Source organism: Camelus ferus, chromosome 13, assembly GCF_009834535.1.
Source record: "Camelus ferus isolate YT-003-E chromosome 13, BCGSAC_Cfer_1.0, whole genome shotgun sequence".
Taxonomy (NCBI): Eukaryota; Metazoa; Chordata; class Mammalia; order Artiodactyla; family Camelidae; genus Camelus; species Camelus ferus.
The window spans coordinates 11724310-11744662 of record NC_045708.1 but is presented as its reverse complement, the minus strand read 5'-3'; the positions used below and the strand labels follow the sequence as shown (position 1 = coordinate 11744662).

The following is a 20353-nucleotide window of genomic DNA, read 5'->3' as shown; positions in this document are numbered from 1 at the left end:
TACCATAAAACCCATCCTTTTAGAAAATAATTTCACTGGTTTCTAGTATATTCGCAGAGTTGGGCAGCCATCAGCACTCTCTAATTTGAGTACATTTTCATCACCCCCACAGTCACTTAGCAGTCCCCTTAGCAGTCACTCTCCTTTCCCCCCTCCTCCCAGGTTCCTGGCAACCACTAATTTATTTTCTGGCAACTCCCACATTTTACAGATGGAGGAACTGAGGCTCAGAGAGAGGAAGTGAGGTGTCCAAGGTCACTAAGCAGAGCCTCTGGCCTCAGCTGTTCCTCTGCTGCACCACCTCCCTCCACTCAGAAGCTTCCACCCCTTTGAGCCTGGACATCCCCAACGTACTCACACATACACACACCAAACCTCCCCTGTCCCCACTCCTGACCCCAGACTCCAGGGCTTTACTCACGGAGTCCAATCTTGGCCAAGTGCAACCTGTTGACCCAGGAGATCTTGCTCAAGGGGTTGGGCGTGATGAAGACCACCATGAAGCTGATGGGGCGGCCGGACCTGAAGAGAGAGGACAAGGAACTGAGTGCGGGAACAAGGCCTGGCTCCCCGGGGAAGCACCCAGCTCTTCCCCCAGCCACGAGCCCTGGAGACAGAGTGAGGTCTGAGCAGAGCATCAAAGCATGGCCAGAGAGGCTGGGGGCCTGGCAAAGCCTCAGTCCCCTGGGGGAGGAGTCCCTCACCCACCATGACCCCAGGAAGGGTAACTCCCCAGAGCGACCAGGCCACACCCCCCAGCCCGGCCCCAGGTGCCCTGGTCTGAGTGTCTAAAGGGTCTGGCCCTCCACAGGCTGCAACTTGAGAGGCCCTCCAGGGCCCAACTTGGACAGCCTTCTGCAGTTCTTGTCAGACACCTGCACATGCCTGACCGGGAGCCTCTCACTCAGGCCTATTCTCGGCACCTGGCCCAGGGCAGTTGCTCAGTAAACATTTGCTGATTGGGCACGTGAATGAATGAATGACTGAATGAACAGGATTGTGCACAGGCTTGGGGCAGCCGGAGGTCACCGTTGCCACCACACAGTCATCTCACGTTGGAGCAGTGGGGGCCTCTTCATTGTTCTCTGGGGCCTGTTCCCCCCAGCCTGTGGTCCATCCCAGCCCCAGGAGGTGGGCAGGCCAGTGTCACTAACCCTCTATGGTGCATAGGGAGGAAGAGGCCCAGAGAGGGAAGGGAGTCACCCAGCAGGGCGCTGTGAGCCAGTGCCAGGCCACACAGCAGGGCGGTGGCGGATTCAGACTCGAGTTCAAAGCCGCTGACTCAGTCTGGGCCCTGCGTCCTAATGCCTGGCCCTGCCTCATGGCCCTTCTCTCAAACAACAGCGCTCCAATCTTCCTTTCCTGCAGCCACTGTCCCCTACCTGCCCCCTTACACCCAGGATGTCAGAACCTGGGTTTGAGCCCCTCACTGTGCCAGCCTCAGCCTCGAGGTCAGAACCCAGCTCTGTCTGCTTCTTCTGAGCCTCACCTTCCTCACCTGTCAAGCGGGGATCAGACAGATGCCTTTCCCCAACTTGGGATCAACTCCACAGACATCAGCTGCGGGTCTATTGAGCACAAGCTCCTGCGTGGGCACTGGAGGGTCGGGGGGCTGGGTCCAGGAGAGGACGCCCAGGGCCTGGTCCCAGGGGAATGCACAGTCTACCGACCAAGGGCAGAGTGTCCAAGTATCCTAGCAGACCACAGGCTCACCCCAGGTGCAAACTGTCATTTGTTATTCACTCATAACTTCATTTGTTCATTCGCCCATGTGACCGTGAACACCCGCTCCAGGCCACGCCCCCTCCCACCACAGCCGTGCTCCCAGGGCTCCTCCTCCTCTCACTTGTCTGGTTTCCCTGGAAGCAGGAGCCTAAGGCGGCACTTGTTGGCTGAGTGGATCTCCTCCTCCTTCACCCGCATGAGCCTCTGCAGGGCCAGGCACCAGTCTTGAGCCACGGTCATGTTCAGGTTCTAGGGTCAAGGAGGCCAAGGAGGTCACCCCACAGCCCGCTGGCTCCCCGAGAGCCACCCCAGATCCCGCTGTTGGGGAGCCTTGGGGGAGGGGAGCCGGGGCTCAGGGCAGGAGCTCAACCTGGGCAGCTCACTTGGCCACAAGGACTCCCCAGGCTCCAGGCCTTGGTTCAGAACACCCCCGTACCCCTTCTTTGAAAGGGACACAGCATCCCAGCCTCCTCCCCAACCAGAGGTGAGCCTCACAAAGGGGCTATAAACACCAACTGGACACTGGACAGGGAACCAAAAAATGCCCACAGCCAGGCCCCATTCAATCTACACCAGAGCTTCAGCCCAAACAGAGGCCACAAACCAGACTTTCAGGTGCGACAGGAGCTTCAGCCAGGACTCTGCTCGTTGGAGCTCAGAGGCCGGGGCACCTAGGGGGACTGGCCCAGAGAGGAGCCCTCCCACACTCTCTTGCCAAGGCTGCGCAGTGTACCTGGTAGGTGCCGTGCAGCGTGCTGATCAGGAGGGTGATCTGCTCCACCACAGCCAGGTCCTTCTGCAGGTCCTGCAGCTCCTGGAAGAGGCGCGGGGGGCCGAGGTACACCTTATCTGGGCAGAGAGAGACCCTACTCAGCCTCAGGGGGTGGGGAAGGTGCCAAGAAGAACCCAAGCACACACTCACTGTGAAAAAGAAATGCTGTCTCCCTGGGGATATGGCACTGGAGATACAGAAGGAAACGTTATCAGGCTCTTGTCTACTGAAGGGGACACATCCAATCACAGGCAAGGTCTCACACATGGGATCTGGGCCACATTCAGTCTATACATAGGGTCACAGGAGACCAGAAGACTGAGAATCAACTGCGCCCATGAGAGGGCAAGGAGCCTTCACAGGCCCAGGAGAGTGGTGGGCGCTGCCAAAAAAGAGAAGAGCAGGTGCAAAGGCACTGTGGCTTGAGAAAGCCCATGAACGGTAAGTTGTTCAAAGTCATACTGAGAACCTACTACATGGCAGGTCCTATTCTACATGTTGGAGACACAGATGTAAGTGAGATAGACAGGGTCCCTGTTCTTATGGAGCTTATGACCTGGTCAGGGTGGGGGAGCAGTCAATTAACAACCGCAGATGGTACTGGAAAGAAAGATATCAGGGCGATGGGACAGAGATGGGATGCAGGGTGAGGGTGCTCAGATCACTGATGATGATACAAATGCAGTGTCTGGGAATGGGGGAAGGATGGCCAGAGACAGGACAGGAGGGCCCAGCAGGACTGGATGGGGAGTCCTTGAACGCCACGCTAGGGAATCTGGGCTGTGTTCTGTAGGCCACGGTTACCCAAGCTGAGGTCTTATGGAGTCCCAGGGAGGGGCGGAGGCATTTAATTTGGGTTTTCATGTAGATGATTATCTTAAAACCTGATGCACATCCTCAATCACTTGGATATAATGACTTTACAGCCACATTCTCTGCATGGTATCAGGGCTTCGTCAGACTCTGGTGCTACATGAACGGTCACTAGATAATGAGGACGGAGCAAGGCGGGCATGGGAGGTGGGAGACACGCTCACACCAAACAAAGGGCAAAGAAGGGCTCTTCAGTGACCCAAATGGGGTGAGCTGGTGGGGAGCAGGGACACCACAAGGCTCCCTGGGGTACGGATGCAGAGAACTCAAAAGAGCCCGCCCAGTAAGAGGCCACATTCATATTGAGGGCAATTTGGTTCCAGAAAAACAACATCGCCCATCACATTAAATTAATGCTGTTAATTTAAATTGTATTGTTTCGTAGCTTCATTTTTATTCCACTTGTGATTTTGTTTTGGTTTTATAGTTGTTCTTGGGATATAAGTGTAAGGGGTTTATTACACTTAGTCTTATATTTGCATGTATTTGAATAACAATATAACAAAAAAATCATTCAGGGCCAACTGGGGTTCAACAAGGGTTTCTTTTTTCCCCTTTGAAGGGGTCTAGCAGCCTATTGGTCTGCTTGGAGGAATGTGGTCACAGACAGAACAGTGGCTGGAGGAAGGGCACCAGAGCAAGAGCCCAAGTGGTGCGGGGAGAGACAAGTGAAGCAAGGGCTGAAGGTGCCTCTGAGGGAGGCAGGCGGGCCGGAAGCCCCTCCCGGGGGCTTCTGTGAGCCAGGAACACAAAGCGCTCCTCCCTGCCTCCCAGACCTGGGAGGGAGGTGCAGGGCCTAGAAGTGGGCACAGCCACCCCAGGGCAAGAGTGTGTGTGGTGAGTCCCTCCCTCAGAGCCGCCTCCCAGCTCAGGGGTGGCCAGGACTGGCCAGTGGGGACGGGTCAGAGCAAGTGCCTCCCTGCTAGTCCCCTGTCCATTCAACAAACGTTTGCTAACACTCAGCACGCACCAGGCTCTGGCAAGGGCTTCAGTCACACCAAGGAAAGAGACGGGATGGTAACCAGACCATCACTGTGGAGGTGAAAACACAACTGGGCCTTGAGAACACAGTACGGGGACCTGGTTAGTCTGAAGGAATCAGGAAGGGCTTCTCGGAGGAAGCGACAAGTGAGCTACGGTGAATATGGGCAGAGGGACAAAAATAGGACAGCAGGAGGACACTCTGGAAAAGGGCAGAGTCAAGGAGAAGGCCCCGTGGCAGGGGGTGGCTTGGCCCCCCAGGAACCGAGAGGCCAGGGTGGCCCAGCCCAGGGAGTGAGGGGGTGGACTGGGCTAAGGTGGTTAGTGGGCAGGCCCCCAGGACAGGCGAGGGGGCCAGAGTGAGGACCTGGGACTTCACCCCAAAAGCAGTGGGAAGCCATCGGCAGATTTCAGACAGAGGGTGACACGTACAGCTCAAGTGCCTTTTTAAGAGTCGGGCCCTGGGGATGGCGGAGGATGGACAGGACAGGAAGGGGCAAAGTGGAGGGAAGGGCAGTGGCCAAGAAGTCACTGCTGCAGCACCGCAGAGATGGAGATGAGGGCGCAGACAGGGCGGGAGGGGGCCTGCCGAGCGCCAGCCTGAGTTCTCATTGTCCTTGTCCAACAGAGTCTGAGGGGACTGGTCAGGAAAGGGGAAGGAGGATCCAGGCAGAGCCGGGCATCCCTGAGCCTGGGCTCTGAGGGTTTCAGGGGACAGGGCGTCACCGGGGCCCCTCACTGTACAATAGGAGCAAACTGAGGTCCCACAGGGAGGCAGGCCTGGAGGTCATGCTTTTTGACTCAAGGTCATTGCATGTGTGTGCATGCGTGTATGCAGACATGTGCGCGTGCGCATGAGGGCATCCGGGGCTGGGGTGGGCGGGGGCTGTGGGGATGTGTCCAGGGTGTGGGGTGGAGGTGTGACTGCGGGGAGCGCACACACAGGCGGTGTTGTCGGTGTGTGTTTGTGTACAGTTATGCACAGCAAGAAACGTCTCTCGGCCAAGTGCCCCTCGGCACTCCCGGGATGGCGTCAGGGCAGGTACTCACTCTGGGCCTGGCCAGCGGCAGAGGCCTTCTTGGCCCCGGCATGCTGGATGAGCACGTTGTCCTTATCACAGGATCCGCCCTCCTGGCCCACCTCCACCACCTGCACCTGGGGCAGCGCCGTGTTCCACTTCACCACGTACTTGGGCCCCAGGGGCACCAGGCTGCTGATCTCCAGCTGGCCCCTGCCAGGACAGAGAGGACAGGCCCTGCAGAGCCCGCGGTACCCAGCCCCAGGGCTAGCCCCACACCACTCCTCAGCACACCAGCTCAGCCAGGCAACTCACAGCCCAAGCACCAGACTTCAGGCCAAAACCAAGCCAGGTGGAGCGGGGAGCCCAGGACGAGGCAGCAGCATCAGGGCATCCAGGCCCCAGACCCAGATCCAGAATCACACGCCCACCCAAAGCCCCCAAGCCCATACCTGTGGTGGGCAGGCCTGAGGAAAAAGACAAGAAGGGTTGTTACAGTTATGAGTGATTCCGCAGGTGCTGAGACGCCCTGGGGGCCGGCCACTGGGCTGGGCCAGGTGTGGGCAGAGGGGACCACGCAGAGGACCTTCTCCCTGGCTTGGGCTAGCCTTCCATCCCCTCTGATTCCCACAAAGACCCTGCTAGGAAGCTTGTGTTAATCCGAATAAGGATACTGACACTCAGACAGGTCACGTGACTCGCCCCAAATCACCCAAAGTGATTCCCCCAAAAGTGGGCCACTAGCATCCCCATCATACTCTCAACCACGCGAGGCTCCAGGCAACAGGAGGGCAGAGAGCGTGTTGGTCGGATCTCTGGCACCTGCACGGAGCCCAGGATGTAAATGAGATTTAAAAATTACAGTGCTTGAATGAGTGAGTGAGTGAGTGAGTGAGTCGGCCGTCAGTACCACCACACTGAACTGGGACTGAGGCTTCCTTGCCTGAGGCCCCTGCCAGGGCCAGGGCCTGTCCTGGCAAACTGACACGAAGTATAGGTTCAATAAATATGTGATAATGAAGTAGACCGGGGGGTGGGAGAGCCAGGCTGGGGTCAACATTCAACCACGGGTGACTGTTTTCCCTTGTGGAGCTGGGTTACAGTTGCCAATACTGGGTTACTGTTGCCAATGTTTTTGAAAGTGCTGCCAAATAATGAGAACCGAGATTCTCCTCCACTCAAGTGGATGCGGGTCTGACTGCAAAGGTCCCAGCTGGCGTTCATCTGCAGGGGACACGAGTGACCCAGGCCAGGTGTGGACGGTGAAGCACACAGAGCAGGAGCCCCAGTGAAGAGTTCTCACTGATCCGGCTGCAGGCCCGTGTGGCCCCAGGGCAATGTGGGCCGAGGATGCGGAATCCTCACATTTTCAAGAGAAGCCAGATGTCTGGATCTCTGTGTGAACTCCCCGTGCGAACCAAATCTAAGATTTCCAGAGGCCTAATGGAACCCACAGGCCATGAGTTTGTAGACTCTGGTCTAAAGAATCTCAACCCACTCCAGGGCTCCAATTTTGACTACAGGGCACAGCCTGGCAGCCTGGCTCTGGGCATTTACTTCTACCACCTTGACCCAGGACCAGGAAACCAGGCTCCTGCAGGGAGCGGGGAAGGCAAGGTCTCATGCTAAGAAAACACTGAGATCTGGCCAGAGGAACCTCTATCTGAACTAAAGCAGCAGGGACTTGGGCTGGACACAAGGAAGAATCTCTTGAATTTCAAAGTGGTCAAAACTCAGGAGGCTGTTCAGTTCTGACGGCAGAGTTCCAGAACAGACCATCCTGGGCAACGGACAGCTGTTTGCCCTCAGTGACCTCTGCAGGTGCTTCCTAGCTCAGGGGACCGGGGACAGAGCTGGCACAGAAGGATCAAAGAGGAAGTCAGGATCCTCAGCTGGGCTCACATAGGACCCTGGCCTCTCTGTGACAGACTGGGACACGACAGGAAAAGCCCCGGGCAGGGGCGACAGCCAGGCCCGCTTACTTGAAGTTGATGTTGGCACAGACCAGCATGTCATTGAGCAGGAAGACCCTGCGCTCCTTGGACTTGATCAGCTGCCCGCGGTCACCATACACGGTCTCCGTCAGCGTTTCACACAGAAGCAGCTGCCGCTGGCCTGAGGTTAGGAGCTGGGGGAGGGGACAGTCGGGTCAATACCAGCATCACACACAACTGCTACACAGATGTCACCAGTGCCAAAGAGCCAGACTTCTCCCACACACACCAAGGGGACCGAGGCTGCGGGAGGCAGAGGATAAGGCACGCCACACCCCCGATCCCGGGGGACAGAGGCACTGACTGCTCCCCCTGCCCTGCAGCCACCCCCCCCGCCCAGGTGAGCCAGCCACTGCCATCCCCTCCACAACCCCGCACTGATCCGATCCGCGCTCCAACCCTGGCTCCCGCACACCTGCTGCAGAGCCCTCAGGGTGTCACATCTCCTCTCCACACCTCAGCTGCCTCAGCTGTCAGGTGGCGAGACCTCCACCACTCACATCACCAAGGAAACAGGTGACCAGGCCTGGCGACATAACCCACAGAGCCCAGAGCCGGGGAAAACGTGGCGCTCACTCAGAGGTTATTAAGGATTTCAAGACGGTGATGGCAGAGCGTTAAACCAAATGGGAAGCCCTTCTGAGTGCCCGTCCTGTGTGATGCCCAAGGAGCTGGCCCTGCGGTGGCACACAGTGGACACCCCACAGACAGTCGCTGTCCCCACTTCTGCCGCTGTCCATGTGGCCTCACACAGGGAGGCTCCCGGCCTGGAGGTAGATCCTGTCCATCTCCCTGATCTGTTGAACAGCCTCGGCCACTGGCCTCGTGGGAGACCTCATGCCGGGGCTAGGACAGATCTGCTGGTCTATGGGACAACCCTCTGAGGAGGCTGAAGACCTTCAAGCCTCCAGCATCCGAGCAGGCATTTGCCAATCTCGGGCTGGACACCAAGAACCCTGCCAGCATCAGGGCCACTATCAGACCCAGAGACCCACTGGGAAGACATCTCTTTACTAACAGGGATTTTTTTTGAGGTGGAGGTGGGGAGAGTATTCAGCCAAATTCATTCCCCAAAACTGTGACTCTGATAATGACAGTTAGCATCGCCCACCTTCCTCCCCATCCTCACAAGGAAAAGGGCGGATGGTCCTAAAACCTCTCCAGGAGAGAACACCCTGCTGGTCTGCGAAGAACCGTGTCTCTCCAGGCAGCACGAAAGCCTGAGTGGCACCATGTGCCCACGTGTGCCAGGCACTGTGCTCGGCACTGAATAGTCCACTTCTCATTTAATCCACTCAAGGGCCCCCGGGCCATGCCCATTCCTGGACACGGGGATGGAGATTCCAGAGGTCAAGTGACTCACTGAGACCCAATGCCAGTTAAGTGGCAGGGCAGGACAGAGCCAGGCCACACGGACTGTCCCCAGCACCGGGCAGCCAGCTGCATCCCCTCTGGCTCCTGGCCGGGCACGAGAGGAGTCAGGGAAGGCCCCGCTGCTCCCAACGCAATAAAACACTCGAGGTCCCCCAGGATTCCCCCCATAACTGCTAAGGCTGGGATCCCCCATCCCACACCCTCCACCACCAAGCTGACCGCCAGCAGGTGACAACACGTATGGGACCCTGAAGACATCAGGCCTCACGGAAGACGGCCAAGAGTGCCAGGACCCACAACTTGGGCGAGGAAAGTCCCCTGGCTTCCAGCAACCTTCCTCCCGTCACTTAAGCAGATTTTAAAAAAAAAGAAAAAGTAAAGAAAGACAAAAGAAAGCTCAGCTATTGCACAAATAGCCCCTTGGAGCCAGGTCCTGAGCAGGCACATTTTGAAATTGCCGACATGGTTCCGCTTTGGGCACACCCAGTTTCATTTCCACTTCTCTCCGGGTGACAGGCAGCAAGAGGAAAGTCACTGGACTGGTCTCAGAACTGGCCGAGACTGCCCAAAGGGGGGCCCTGGCCGGGGAAGTAGCGGCATGTGGCTACCACCATCCACTTCACGACAACATCGCACACGTATCCAATACACCCACTTGACAGGTGGGAAAACTGAGGCTCAGGGCTGTCAATTCCTCACCCAACACCACACAGGCCTTCCTAACCTCCAGCCAGTGACCGCTGCTCCTCACAACCCGGGTCCCCTGCGGGGACAGAGAGGAAGGGAACAGACAGCCCTTCCCAGGGTAAGTGCTAAGGAGGAAAGCTTCCTCCTGCTCAGTTATCGCTTCCCACTGCGGCCACACAGGTGTGTGAGCCCGAGCAAGAGAAACCCACCTGGTTACAAAGGCGGGGACAGAAAAAGACATTCTCAAGTGCGAAGACCATCAAACCCCAGCACCGAGGTCGTGGCTGGGCTGAAGTCTTTTTCTGGCAAAACATCCCAGAATAGAGGTCTTGTGTGGGGCTGGCTGAGGGAGTCCTGCAGGGAGGCGAGGAGAGGGGATGGCCCCACCCCTCAGGCCCACCCTGAGCAATCCTGGATGGGGACATCCCCGGGAGGCGGCTCTGTCCCCTGCCCCATCTTCACTTCCAGCTCTATCCTCATGGAACCAGCAAAGTAAACCCAGATGCCTGCAGCGCCAGCAGGTAACTTTAGCTGGAAGACATGGGTGGGGACTGAGGGGCGTGGGCAGCCACTACTCAGGTGGCCCAGGGGACCAGCTCTCCCAACCCTTCAAAAAGATGCACAAGTCTAAATTTTATGGGACATCTCTCCGTCATTAAGAGTTGGCAACTAATTCCGTTTTCTAAAAAAATTCAGTGTGGGCCTAAATACAGCCTGAATTTGGCCTGAGGTGGGAGAGACTTAAGATGCAGGACTCTGAAGCTTAGAAATGCCAGGGACCCTGGATTATCTTGTCCCAGCCCTGCTTCCCAGGGATCAAAGATGACAATGCACGTTGACAGCATCATGCACTGTACAGTGCGGTCCACGTGGAAAGGGCAAGGGTCCTCCCAGTGACCTTTCCTGAACGTTACAAAGTTCCACCCCATGTAGCTGAAATCTCAATGGCCATAGTCACAGTTCTGCTTTTGGAGCCCACAGAGCCAGGAGGCTCCCTGTTTTTGCCCAGAAGATCTAAACACCTCCCTGTGACCCCACACGATGTCCCTTCCCTAAAGAACAGCCCTTGTTCTCGCCACGTGCCCTGGGGCAGAGCTGCTTCACCCTGAACCATCTAGGCCAACCTCTAACCTCTGGTGAATGAAAGAAGATGGGGCCTGGGTACCGGACCCCCCAGATCTGAGCTGCGGGCCACTCAGGTCACAAGCCGTTAGGGAAACAGAGGACTAAATTTACCAACAAGTGACCCTAGGAGGTGACTAATGTTTTTTACACTAGCTTTGTGTTTCAAAAATGGGGTTCTCTATAGATTCATTTGAGCCTTTTTCAAGATTCTTTGTTGCGAGAATATTCCTAGGTTGCAACTCCAAAACATGGCATAGAGTTTTTGTTTTTCTTCTTTAAAAATACTACTAATTGGGGAGGATATAGTTCAAGTGGTAGAGCACATGCTTAGCATACACAGGGTCCTGGGTTCAATCCCCAGTACCTCCTCTAAAAATAAATAAATGAATCTAATTACCTCCCCTGCCCCCCCCAAAAAATTAAAATTAAAATAACACCAATAATAACAGCCACCTTGTATTAAGGGCGCTACCGCTTTGTCGACTCTCTCCTTTGCCTCCCAAAAGCCCTGAAGGTCAGGCCCATCTAACTCTTCTCATTTCAGAAGAAGCAGGTAAGGTTCAGAGAGGTTGGGTGATTCCCCTGAGGCCACACAGCAATCTGGATTCATACTTAGACTCTGACTCCACAGCCTGCTCATTTAAGCCCAATACCAGGCTATCATTTCTGGCGTCTTTACTGGCGATTACACTGATGAACAAAATCAGCTTTTATCCTAAAATCACATGACTAGTAACAAATGTAGGGGTCTAGTCAAGACTAATCCCCAAGGTGAGGGTGCGGGCTCAGGAAGAAGCAAGGAATCACTTCCTGCAGAGAACACTGCCACCTGGTGGGTGCCGAGGGGCAGGAGGCCGAGCGGCAGGCGGCAGGCAGCAGGCGACAGGCCACAGGGCTGGTATGGTGCACAGGTGGGAGGCACACACCTTGTTGAGGCTGCTGCGGTCGCTGACGCTCTTGGTCAGCTGCTGGATCTCAGCCACCTGGTCAGCCAGCCGCTTCTGCTCGTTGAGCTTCTCGGCGAGCGTCTCCAGCTCTGTGAGGGCCAGCTGCAGCGAGAGCCTGTCCGGGTGGCCCCTGGGGGTGTTCTTCAGCATGTCCTGCAAGGGCCCAGAGGGAGCCAAGGCTGAGACCCCCAGCCCAGCAGACCCTTCCCCGGCTAGGGTCACAGCCTCGGCCTCCACACCCTCTACGGAGACCAGGTCTGAAAAGGGGCCCAGCTTGCAGCCAGGACAGATGGTTCCTGATGTAGACAAGGCCTCAAGAAACAGCTAGTGAGTGAAGAAATCAAACAACTGAGTGGACCAATCCCTGATCAACAGTCTGCTGGGATGAGATCCACTCCTGCAGCGGGCGGCTCTGACAGAGAAGGAACGCTGCTGGGGCCCTCAGCCTGGCTGCTCAACCCTCCCCAGTGGGGGCTCACCCACCAACAGAGGGCCCCCGGCAATCAGGGGAGCTGTCTCAAGCTCTCAGGCCCTGTGTGGGGCTGACACTCCCTCAGCAGTCCTTACTGCCAAGGTCAGCACGTTCACCGGGCACCTCCTTCCTGCCAGGAGCCCCACAGGTGCTGGGATCCCCATGCCTCCATTCCCTTCCCACAGCCTGGGCTGATGCCACCTCCGGTCACTCAGCGTTCCCACGGACGGATCCAGGAGTGAAAGAGGGGGCTGGGGGAAAGGGACCTGCCCACAGTGCACAGCCGACCTGTGGCTTATGGGTGACGGATAAGAAGCCCAGCCTCTTGCCCTCTCCCCACGAGGTTCACATCAGCCCCCACCAGACCCCAAGGGTGGGTGGCCGCCAGAATCCCAGGGGGGTACCTGCAGCAGGAGGATGAACTGCGGGAACCTCTGGATGGGCTTCACCATCAGTCCGTACAGTGTGACGCGGTCGGGGCTGCACACCTGCCGCCGCTGTTGGAGACCAGGTGGAGTCACTCACTGACCCTCTGCAGTGAGGGCCCAGAGCCCGGGGCACAGATGCGGTCCGTCCTGGACTCCTCTCCCCACGCCCCGGACCCTGCTCAGCCTCAGGCCCGAGAGAAGAGCCCAGGGAGGTCCCTGGTTCCACTGGCCAAGGGTCCCTGCCACGTCAGGGGTCCCCTGCACAGCCCTTGGTCCAGAGCATCATGTTAAGGTCTCTGCACTAAAAACATGACTGGAACATTCAGCAATTTACTCGAGAGATCAGCCCTCTCAAAGTAGCCAAGACAACCACTCCTTCCACTGAAACTAAAGCGGATGGGCCAGGGCCAGGATGCGGGGTGGGCACAGGGGGTCTCACTGTCCTGTCTCTTGCTTCTGTTTCCACCACTCCGCCCACACACCTGTCACCTGGACCCCGCCCTCAGTCCCTACAGCACAGGATGCTGCCACTTCTCCACCAGCCGCTGCTTCCATCTGGCTCCCCTCAAAACTTCAGTGGCTCATGCTGCCTGCAATACGACAACCTAGCCCCTGAGCCTGGAGGCCCAGACCTGCCCAGACTGAACTCAGCTGCTCTGGGCCTTTCTCCTGGGACTCCCCACAGGCACCCAGTGCTCCCAGCATCCAACCAGACTTCCCACACTTATCCTCCTGCCTCTGAGCTTTGCCCCACCACCCTTGCACCTGGAATATCCTCTCCTCTGTCTCCACCTGTTGCCACCTGCCATCCCGCTGGACCCCTGTCAGATGGCACCCTGTTGAGAAACCCCACCCCGACCTTCTGGGATGGGAGCTGTGGGTTCCCCGGCTGAGGCCCCAGCTCCTAGCCCCCTGCAACCTCCGCTCGGTGGCACGCTCCCTGCAGCGGGGTCTTAGTCTGACCCACCCGGCTCAGCACCAAGGAAACGGGAGGGAGGAGAGATACCTGGCCCCATGGCTACACGAGGCCTTTGGTCCTTTAACCACTCTTCTCTCAGGTGACCTCCAAGGCACCCCTTTAAGGAATTCTCCTCACCCTTTTACAAACGAGGAAAAGGGATCAGCCGGGCCACCACCTGAGCCACACCTGAGACCCACTCCAGCCCAGCCCGCCAGACCACCACGGACCTACCCATCATCTCACCCTCGCAAGATGTAACAGGCCTCCCCCCACCCCACCTGTCAGAGCTCCAGGACCCCAAGCGGCTTACAGACACTTTAACTCTTTATCACCCTCCCCTTGCAGGGGGTGAGGGGTGCATTTTCTTCCCGTGGGACTGGGATGCCCCAAAGGAAAGAACAGAAGTGTCCGGGCCAAAGAAATGATGCTACAGCATCCCCTGCCTCGGGGGAAACCTTCCTCCCCCACCACGGCCAGGGCTCCACGGAGCGGGGCCTCAGACCCGCCTCAGGCTCACCTTGAGGAACTCGAGGAAGGCGGGCTTGGTGAGACAGGCCTTCTTGATGATGGACATGGCATTGGTGAAGTTGTTCACATAGTCGCTGTACACGTCTAGCACCATGGACTTGGAGAACTGAAACAGGGGTGGGCCCGGCCCCGGGAGGGTCACATGCCTGCAAAGGGAAGGGCGGCCAGCACCCCCACCCTCACTGCCGGCCACGACCATCCTCCTCCACCCAGAGGGTCTCAGCTAGCTTTGGGGTCAGGAAACCGGTCACCTGGTGAGGGGAGGGGACAGGGCTCAGAGAGATGAAAAGACACCAAGGTCACAGGGAGAAAGAGGCAGGGCCACTCCTCGTTCCCCAGCACGGCAGCCCTGCCCACAGGTGAAGGGGGCTGTGACACCCCTTTGCTACAGGCACGTCCTCACCACCCCCTGGCCCTCCACCCTCAAGGACAGCGCTCCTGACCCCGAGCCCTGTGGACATAGCAACCAAGGTGTTGAATCTATTGAGCTCTAGGGTTTTCAAAACAATACTTTCTGCCTTTGAACAGAGCCCAGTTTCCTACAAGAGATGAAAGCAGGTTCCCCTGACTTGACCATTTCTTACCCCAAGAATCTCTCTAAGGCCCACAGACTTCAGTTTGAAAACCCGTGAGTTCAGCACACCCCCTCCTTCCATAGATGGGGACCTGAGCCCCGAGAGATCCCGGGAGCTGCCCCAATTTGCAGAGCTGGGCTGGGACCAGGCCAGATCTCCAAGAGCATGACCCAGTGGGCTGGGCCCCACATCCTGCAGCATCCCCTGGGGCCAAGGCCGTGCTCTGTGTGAGCAACTCAGTGGTCACTGCAAGCACTTGGCCAGTGGCTGCCCACAGCGGCCAGTTTCCTGGAGGAGCTGTCACATGGGAGGAGCCGGGGCAGCAAGTGGGCTCAACTGGCACCACGCTGGCAGATATCTCCATGGACACACTGGAAGGTGTCATGCCCACCCCCAGCCTAGGTCACGCTGACTCAGGCCCTGCCACCCTCTGACCCGACTAGCCTGGAAAGACGACCAGGTGGAGGCAGGAGGCTGGGCCATGGTTTTCACCTTAGTGGGCTGGGGAAAGAGAATTTGGGGACACCTACTGAAGCCACGAAGAGGTCCCCGATCTTCTCGGTGGAGTCCCACTCGGCCACGCGGGAGGACAGGGCAATCTGGAACATGGAGTGGCAGTGCAGGATCTCCTTCACGCGGAAGAACACGGCCTGGCACTTGCGGGCGCTCAGCGCCTTTGGCTCCATCTCCATCAGAGGGTTGCGGTAATCCTGCCAGGGCGGGCAGGAGTGAGCACCCCCAGGCTAGGCCACCGCCCCCCACCCACTGCCCTCACGGCAACCTGCACGAGGCCAAGAAGAACTCGGCAGACGTTCCTGTCAGGGGGAGCACTCACCCCTCACTCCTCACCTGTCCTTCTGGAAGGATCTCCATGAACATAGCACTCCCAGCCCTTTGGCCCATCCACAACCTACCCCTGTGACTTATGAGTTAAGCTGGGTTTGGGGGGAGACCCAAGGGCTAGCCCAGCCCGGATTGGCTCTGCCCACGACTGAGCCAGTCCATCTAATGGAGCAGTGACGGTGATGCCACAGCAAGGTCCCCGGTCCCCCAGACCTAGAGCCACACACTCCCACCAGCTTTGTCAGAAACATGAGATATTTTCATCTCCACCTGCCTGAGGCCTGGGCTCCCCTACTGTGGGTCCAAACTCAGGAGGGGACGCTTCCTCCCACCCCAATTCCCTTCTGGTATCCTCACTCTGAAAGCCACAACATCCCAGAAGACTGAGGAACGCCAACTACAGACCAGGGTGGCACACCTTAGTCACACAAGCATCTCCTTAGCAAACCCTAGGCAACCTGATGGCGAGAGAGAGGGTGCAGCCTACTCCCCACCCCAGGGAGCTCCAAGATAACGGGGAGCCACAGCCCCTGCCCCAGTGGCTCCCAGAGTGGCGAGGAGGGCACAAGAGGGACTACGTGCCCTCAAGTCTATAGGATGGAGCCCATTTCATTGACTCTTGACATCATTTCAGAATATGCAGGCTTCCCATGAACACCAGGCATCAGGAATTCATGGTGTCCCCCATGTCCTGCTGTCCCCATAAAAGCCTGGGCCTTTGGTCCCTTCCCCTTAAAACTGCCCACAGTGCCAAACACTCCTTGTAAAAATGCCCCTCTGGGGTCTCCCCTGCCCTCTCCCCAGAGCCCCCAGAGTCGCACCTGGAGTACCCGCTTCAGAGACTCCACGTAGCTGCCTTCGCTCTGCACAATGGAGCCCAGGATGTGTCTCCGGACCACCTGCTCGGACAGAAAGCACAGTCAGCACCTGTGCCAACCGCAGCAAGAGTGAGCACTTGCTGCATGAGGAGCCCCGGGTACAGGAAGAGCAGCCACGATGCCAGTGGAGCTGATGGCCGTGGGACAGAGGGGAGTGCCCCTCCCAAAGCTGCTCCTGAGACCACTGGAGGCCGGCAGGCCACCATTTCCTTCCAGAACCCCTGCCCACCCCAGACAAACACCCGTGCTCCCTAGACTGCAGGATGGGGGCAGCAGATGCTGGGACTCAGGTCCCACATACACCCAGGAATGGGGAGTCACCACTCTCCTCCACAGGAACAGTTAACCTCCTCCATCCTTGGACAACTCAAGTAGAAAATTCTTTCTTTGATAGAATAGCCCTCAGGGAGCCCTTCCACCCCACCAAGTGGGCCCCTCCCTCTTCCCCTCCCGCCATCCCCACCTCTCCTCAAATTAGTGCATCCTTCAGGTGCAGCCCGACCAGCACCCTATCAAGAAGCCTTCACCCGGATCCAGCAGCATGGCTGGGGGGGTCCTTTGTTGCACACTGGAATCACGTGGCTCCCACCCGAGACATTCTGAGTGAATGCTGCAGGGTTCCACCTGGGTAGTGGGGGTTTTTAAGCTTCCCAAGTGATTCTCTCGTACAGCAAAGCTGGGAAAGAGCTCATGAAAGGCATCATGTGTGAGAGGTGGCCAAGGGGGGAGCCTGTCCACCACGGCCCAGAGCTGGAGGGTGACTGACCCCCACTGTGCCCCCAAAGCCATCCTGAGAGCCTCGATCCAGGCTCCACCACCACCATCTCCCCTGCTCCCCTCTGCCGCCTCCCTCCTGCCTCTGGTACACCCTTGGCATCTCTTCCCACTGTGCTGCATGACCACTGCCCCACGGCTGTGTGACGAGCCAGGTCACCGTCCTTCAAGCTGTCCCACAGTTGGATGCATTGTCAATGATCCCCAGGCTCCCAGGTGTTCCCAGAGCAGAGCTCTCAAGCTCAGCAGGTTGACATTTGGGGCCGTGCTGTGCACTACAGGACATTTATCAGCATCCCTGGCCCCTACCCACTAAATTCCAGCAGCACCCCAAGCTGGGACAACCAAAGCATCACCAGACATTGCCAAATGTCCCTTGGGGGGCAAAACTGCCTCGGTTGAGAGCCCCTGGCCTAGAGTAACGAACACTGCTGATCCAAGAAACGCAAAAGGCTCCCGAGGAGACAGACCCTGCCGAGGCCAGGAAGGGGAACCCTGGATGACGAACTGGCAGCCTGGGGCACCGCTGGGCTCCAAGCTCCAACAGCTCTGACGGTGACTCACTGCAGGGGAGGGGGCGGGGGGGGGTCACCGTCTCAGTGCCGCCAGGGGCCAGGCAGGCGAAAGAAGGAAGGAAGGAGGCGGATGGACTCCCAGGACGAGCGGTGCAGCCGTATCTCCGACTTTCAAAAGGGGTCCAACATCAGGATTTCCTGCCAACTCCAAGCCGGCCAATCCCTGCCCGGGAGACGTCTTGCTCAGAGTCCTCATGACCAGAGAGGGGCGGAGGTCTCTCACCCTGTCTCATGGCTGGGAAGACCCCAGTGGGGAGGGACTTAACCATGACTGTGCCAAGGTCCCAGAGCACAGCTGCCTAGATCTCGTTGTGACACTCCAGGAGAAGGAAGCCCCGACTCCTGGGAAGCCCACGGCAACTCTGAGGCCTGAACTGATGACAGGTGGATGGAGGGTGGGGCCGGGCACCTCCAGAGACTCCCTGAGTTGGATTAGTTCAAAGCTTCACAAACCTTTTTTATTGCCGTCCCTTTCTTCAAATCGTTTTGTTTGAAACAGTTACATAGGAGTTGCTCTGGCTGCGAGGCTGGGAAGCAAGAGCTCCAAATGCAGGGGGCCACCCCCACCCCCCAGGACAACAGCATGGAACCTGCCGGGCCCAATCTGCAAAGTCTGTGCAGTTGGTTGAAAAGAGAACTCAGGAGGCCCCCTGCCCAGCTGGGGCTCTGCCAAGAACCCCAGATCATCCTCACCTCCCCTGCAAGACCCAGACCTGCAGGGCCCCAGGCGGTAGGTAGGCTGGGAGCCCCAACACCCCTCCCCCTGAAGACACCCTGCTCCTCCCACAGACCTGCTGAGGGCTCAGGCCGTCTGGCATGGGGCCCAGCTCCGGGGCTGGGGGCTTGATGTCTGTAACGCTGACCTCCAGGAGCCCCATGTCTTCCTCCTCCGAATCACCTGGAAAGTCAGATGATGGGCCGGTGACACACGCAAGACAGGGATGACACACGCTGCTGAGACCCCAGGAGCTGGGAACCCCCCTAGACCAAGGTCCTGGGATGAGCAGCTCCTGGGGCCGCAGAGGGTTAGAGCCCACTCGCAGCCTTCACTGCCCCACTGTGCTGGAAGGGTCCACCCAGAAACGAAAGGGAGGGAAGGACGCAGCTCTAAGCAGTGTGTGGCAAGGGACTCGGCTCTCAGAATCCTCTCTGCTGGAGGTCTCTGTCTCTGCTCAGATCCGCCCATTTCTGGCCTGGCAAAGGCCAGGCCGCCCATGTCCCCATCACTAGGCTAAAACTAAAAATAGTTTTCTTCTGGATGCCGAAAAGGGGGAAGAAAGTAAGCCCTGAGAAGAACAGGCTGTGTTTTCATCTTTCAAAAAAAAAAATGCAAAGAGACCCAACAGGGAAAAAGTTCAGCTGGTGCCCAATAGGAGAACGTGGACATGACAGAGGCAGATCTGAGGACAGATCGAGACAGACAGAGGCTCGGGCGGAGAGAAAGAGGGGAGGCCCGGCAGAGTGCAGCGACCTGGCCGGGCAGGAATCCAGCCCCACGAGCGAGGCATGGGCACAAGGAGACGGGACTCTGCTGCTCACAGCTCTGAAACCCGGGGGCAGCCACCGCAGCCGTGGGCAGCAGGAAGTGGGTGCTGTGGGGAAGCTGGCAAGAAAGAAGAAGTGGCAGCGACTCCAGGGGGCCGAGGGAGTAGGGACACGCAGACGGGCCCTTACCTGAGCAGGAGACAGAAGAGGAGGAGGAGGAGGGACAGCGGATGACAGCGTGGGGGTGGGGGTGGTGGAGGCCCTCCTGCCTGGCCCACATGGTACCCCGGGCATCACTCCGCACCCACCCCAGCCGCCGGCCCCGCGGCTTCCTCTTCCCCCATGAGCCACTGGGTAACATTCTTGGCTGGTGATTCGAGCCCTGCCACGGCTATTAATAACGCCTCTGGTGGGAGGGTCACTTTAGGAAAGGCTCTGGACTAGCAGGCAGGGTGGGGAGGGCCTGCGGAGAGCCTGCTGGCCGCCTGGCCAGCCTGGGGGTGGGGAGAGTGACCAGGAACAGTTCCCAGCCAGCCTGACCACGCTGTCCTTTCTCCAGGCCACTCCAAGTTTGGAATGGCTCCTCGGCCCATTCCCCCCTGCATCGGGGGCCAGGGTTCCCCTAAAGGTTTAGCACTGAATCAAGCACACACTGTGGTGGGTTTAAACCCATTTCACAGAGGAACCTGCTACTCCAAGAGGGGAAGAACCAGGCGAGGTTATACAGCCAGGAGGTCATGGGACCAGGAGTGGAACTAGGTTGGCGAGACGCCGTCCCAGCACCAAACACCTCCTCTTAGTGGCTGCCACACAGGGGTCAGGAGCTGTGCAGGGCTCTTTCCATGCGCTACCGCAGTCATTTTCACCAAGGGCCCATGGGACAGATATTAGATTAGCCCCACTGCACAGATGAGGAAACTGAGGCACAGAGAGGGTAAAATACATAGCTTTTCAAGAGGGTGCAGGGTCTCAAAGATCCCCATGGCTTGAATGCCTGTGCTAACTTGGCCCTCATCTCTCACTCCTGCCCTCACTCCACCCGGAAGAAATCTCTTCCAGCCCCTCCTGCCTGTGTGTCCCCAGGCAAGTCATTGAACCACTCTGTGCCTGTTCCCTCATCTCCAAATGGGAACAAGACAGTCCTCTGCACCTGTTTGATGTTTATAAGGATTAAATGAGAAACTATAAAGCTCTTAGGAGAGTAGCTGGCACACAACAGATCCTCTATAAATGTTGACTATCAGGAAAATCATTTCTTGAACATCTCATACCTTCCCACCTCCGGGCCGTTGCACATGCTGGCTCCTCCTCCCAGAGCATCCATTCCCTGCCACGTT

General features: G+C 57.9%; 1 protein-coding gene across 1 annotated transcript in view; it reads right to left on the bottom strand.

Moving 5' to 3' along the window:
• ARHGEF10L (Rho guanine nucleotide exchange factor 10 like) overlaps positions 1-20353 on the bottom strand; it is a 134280-nt gene that overhangs the window by 48176 nt on the left and 65751 nt on the right. Inside the window, 12 exon segments of the mRNA XM_032495298.1 lie at positions 422-522; positions 1847-1974; positions 2459-2574; positions 5402-5583; positions 5823-5837; positions 7353-7498; positions 11477-11650; positions 12374-12466; positions 13876-13992; positions 14992-15171; positions 16126-16203; positions 18323-18429. Of these exon segments, the coding sequence (XP_032351189.1) occupies positions 422-522; positions 1847-1974; positions 2459-2574; positions 5402-5583; positions 5823-5837; positions 7353-7498; positions 11477-11650; positions 12374-12466; positions 13876-13992; positions 14992-15171; positions 16126-16203; positions 18323-18429 (1437 nt within the window).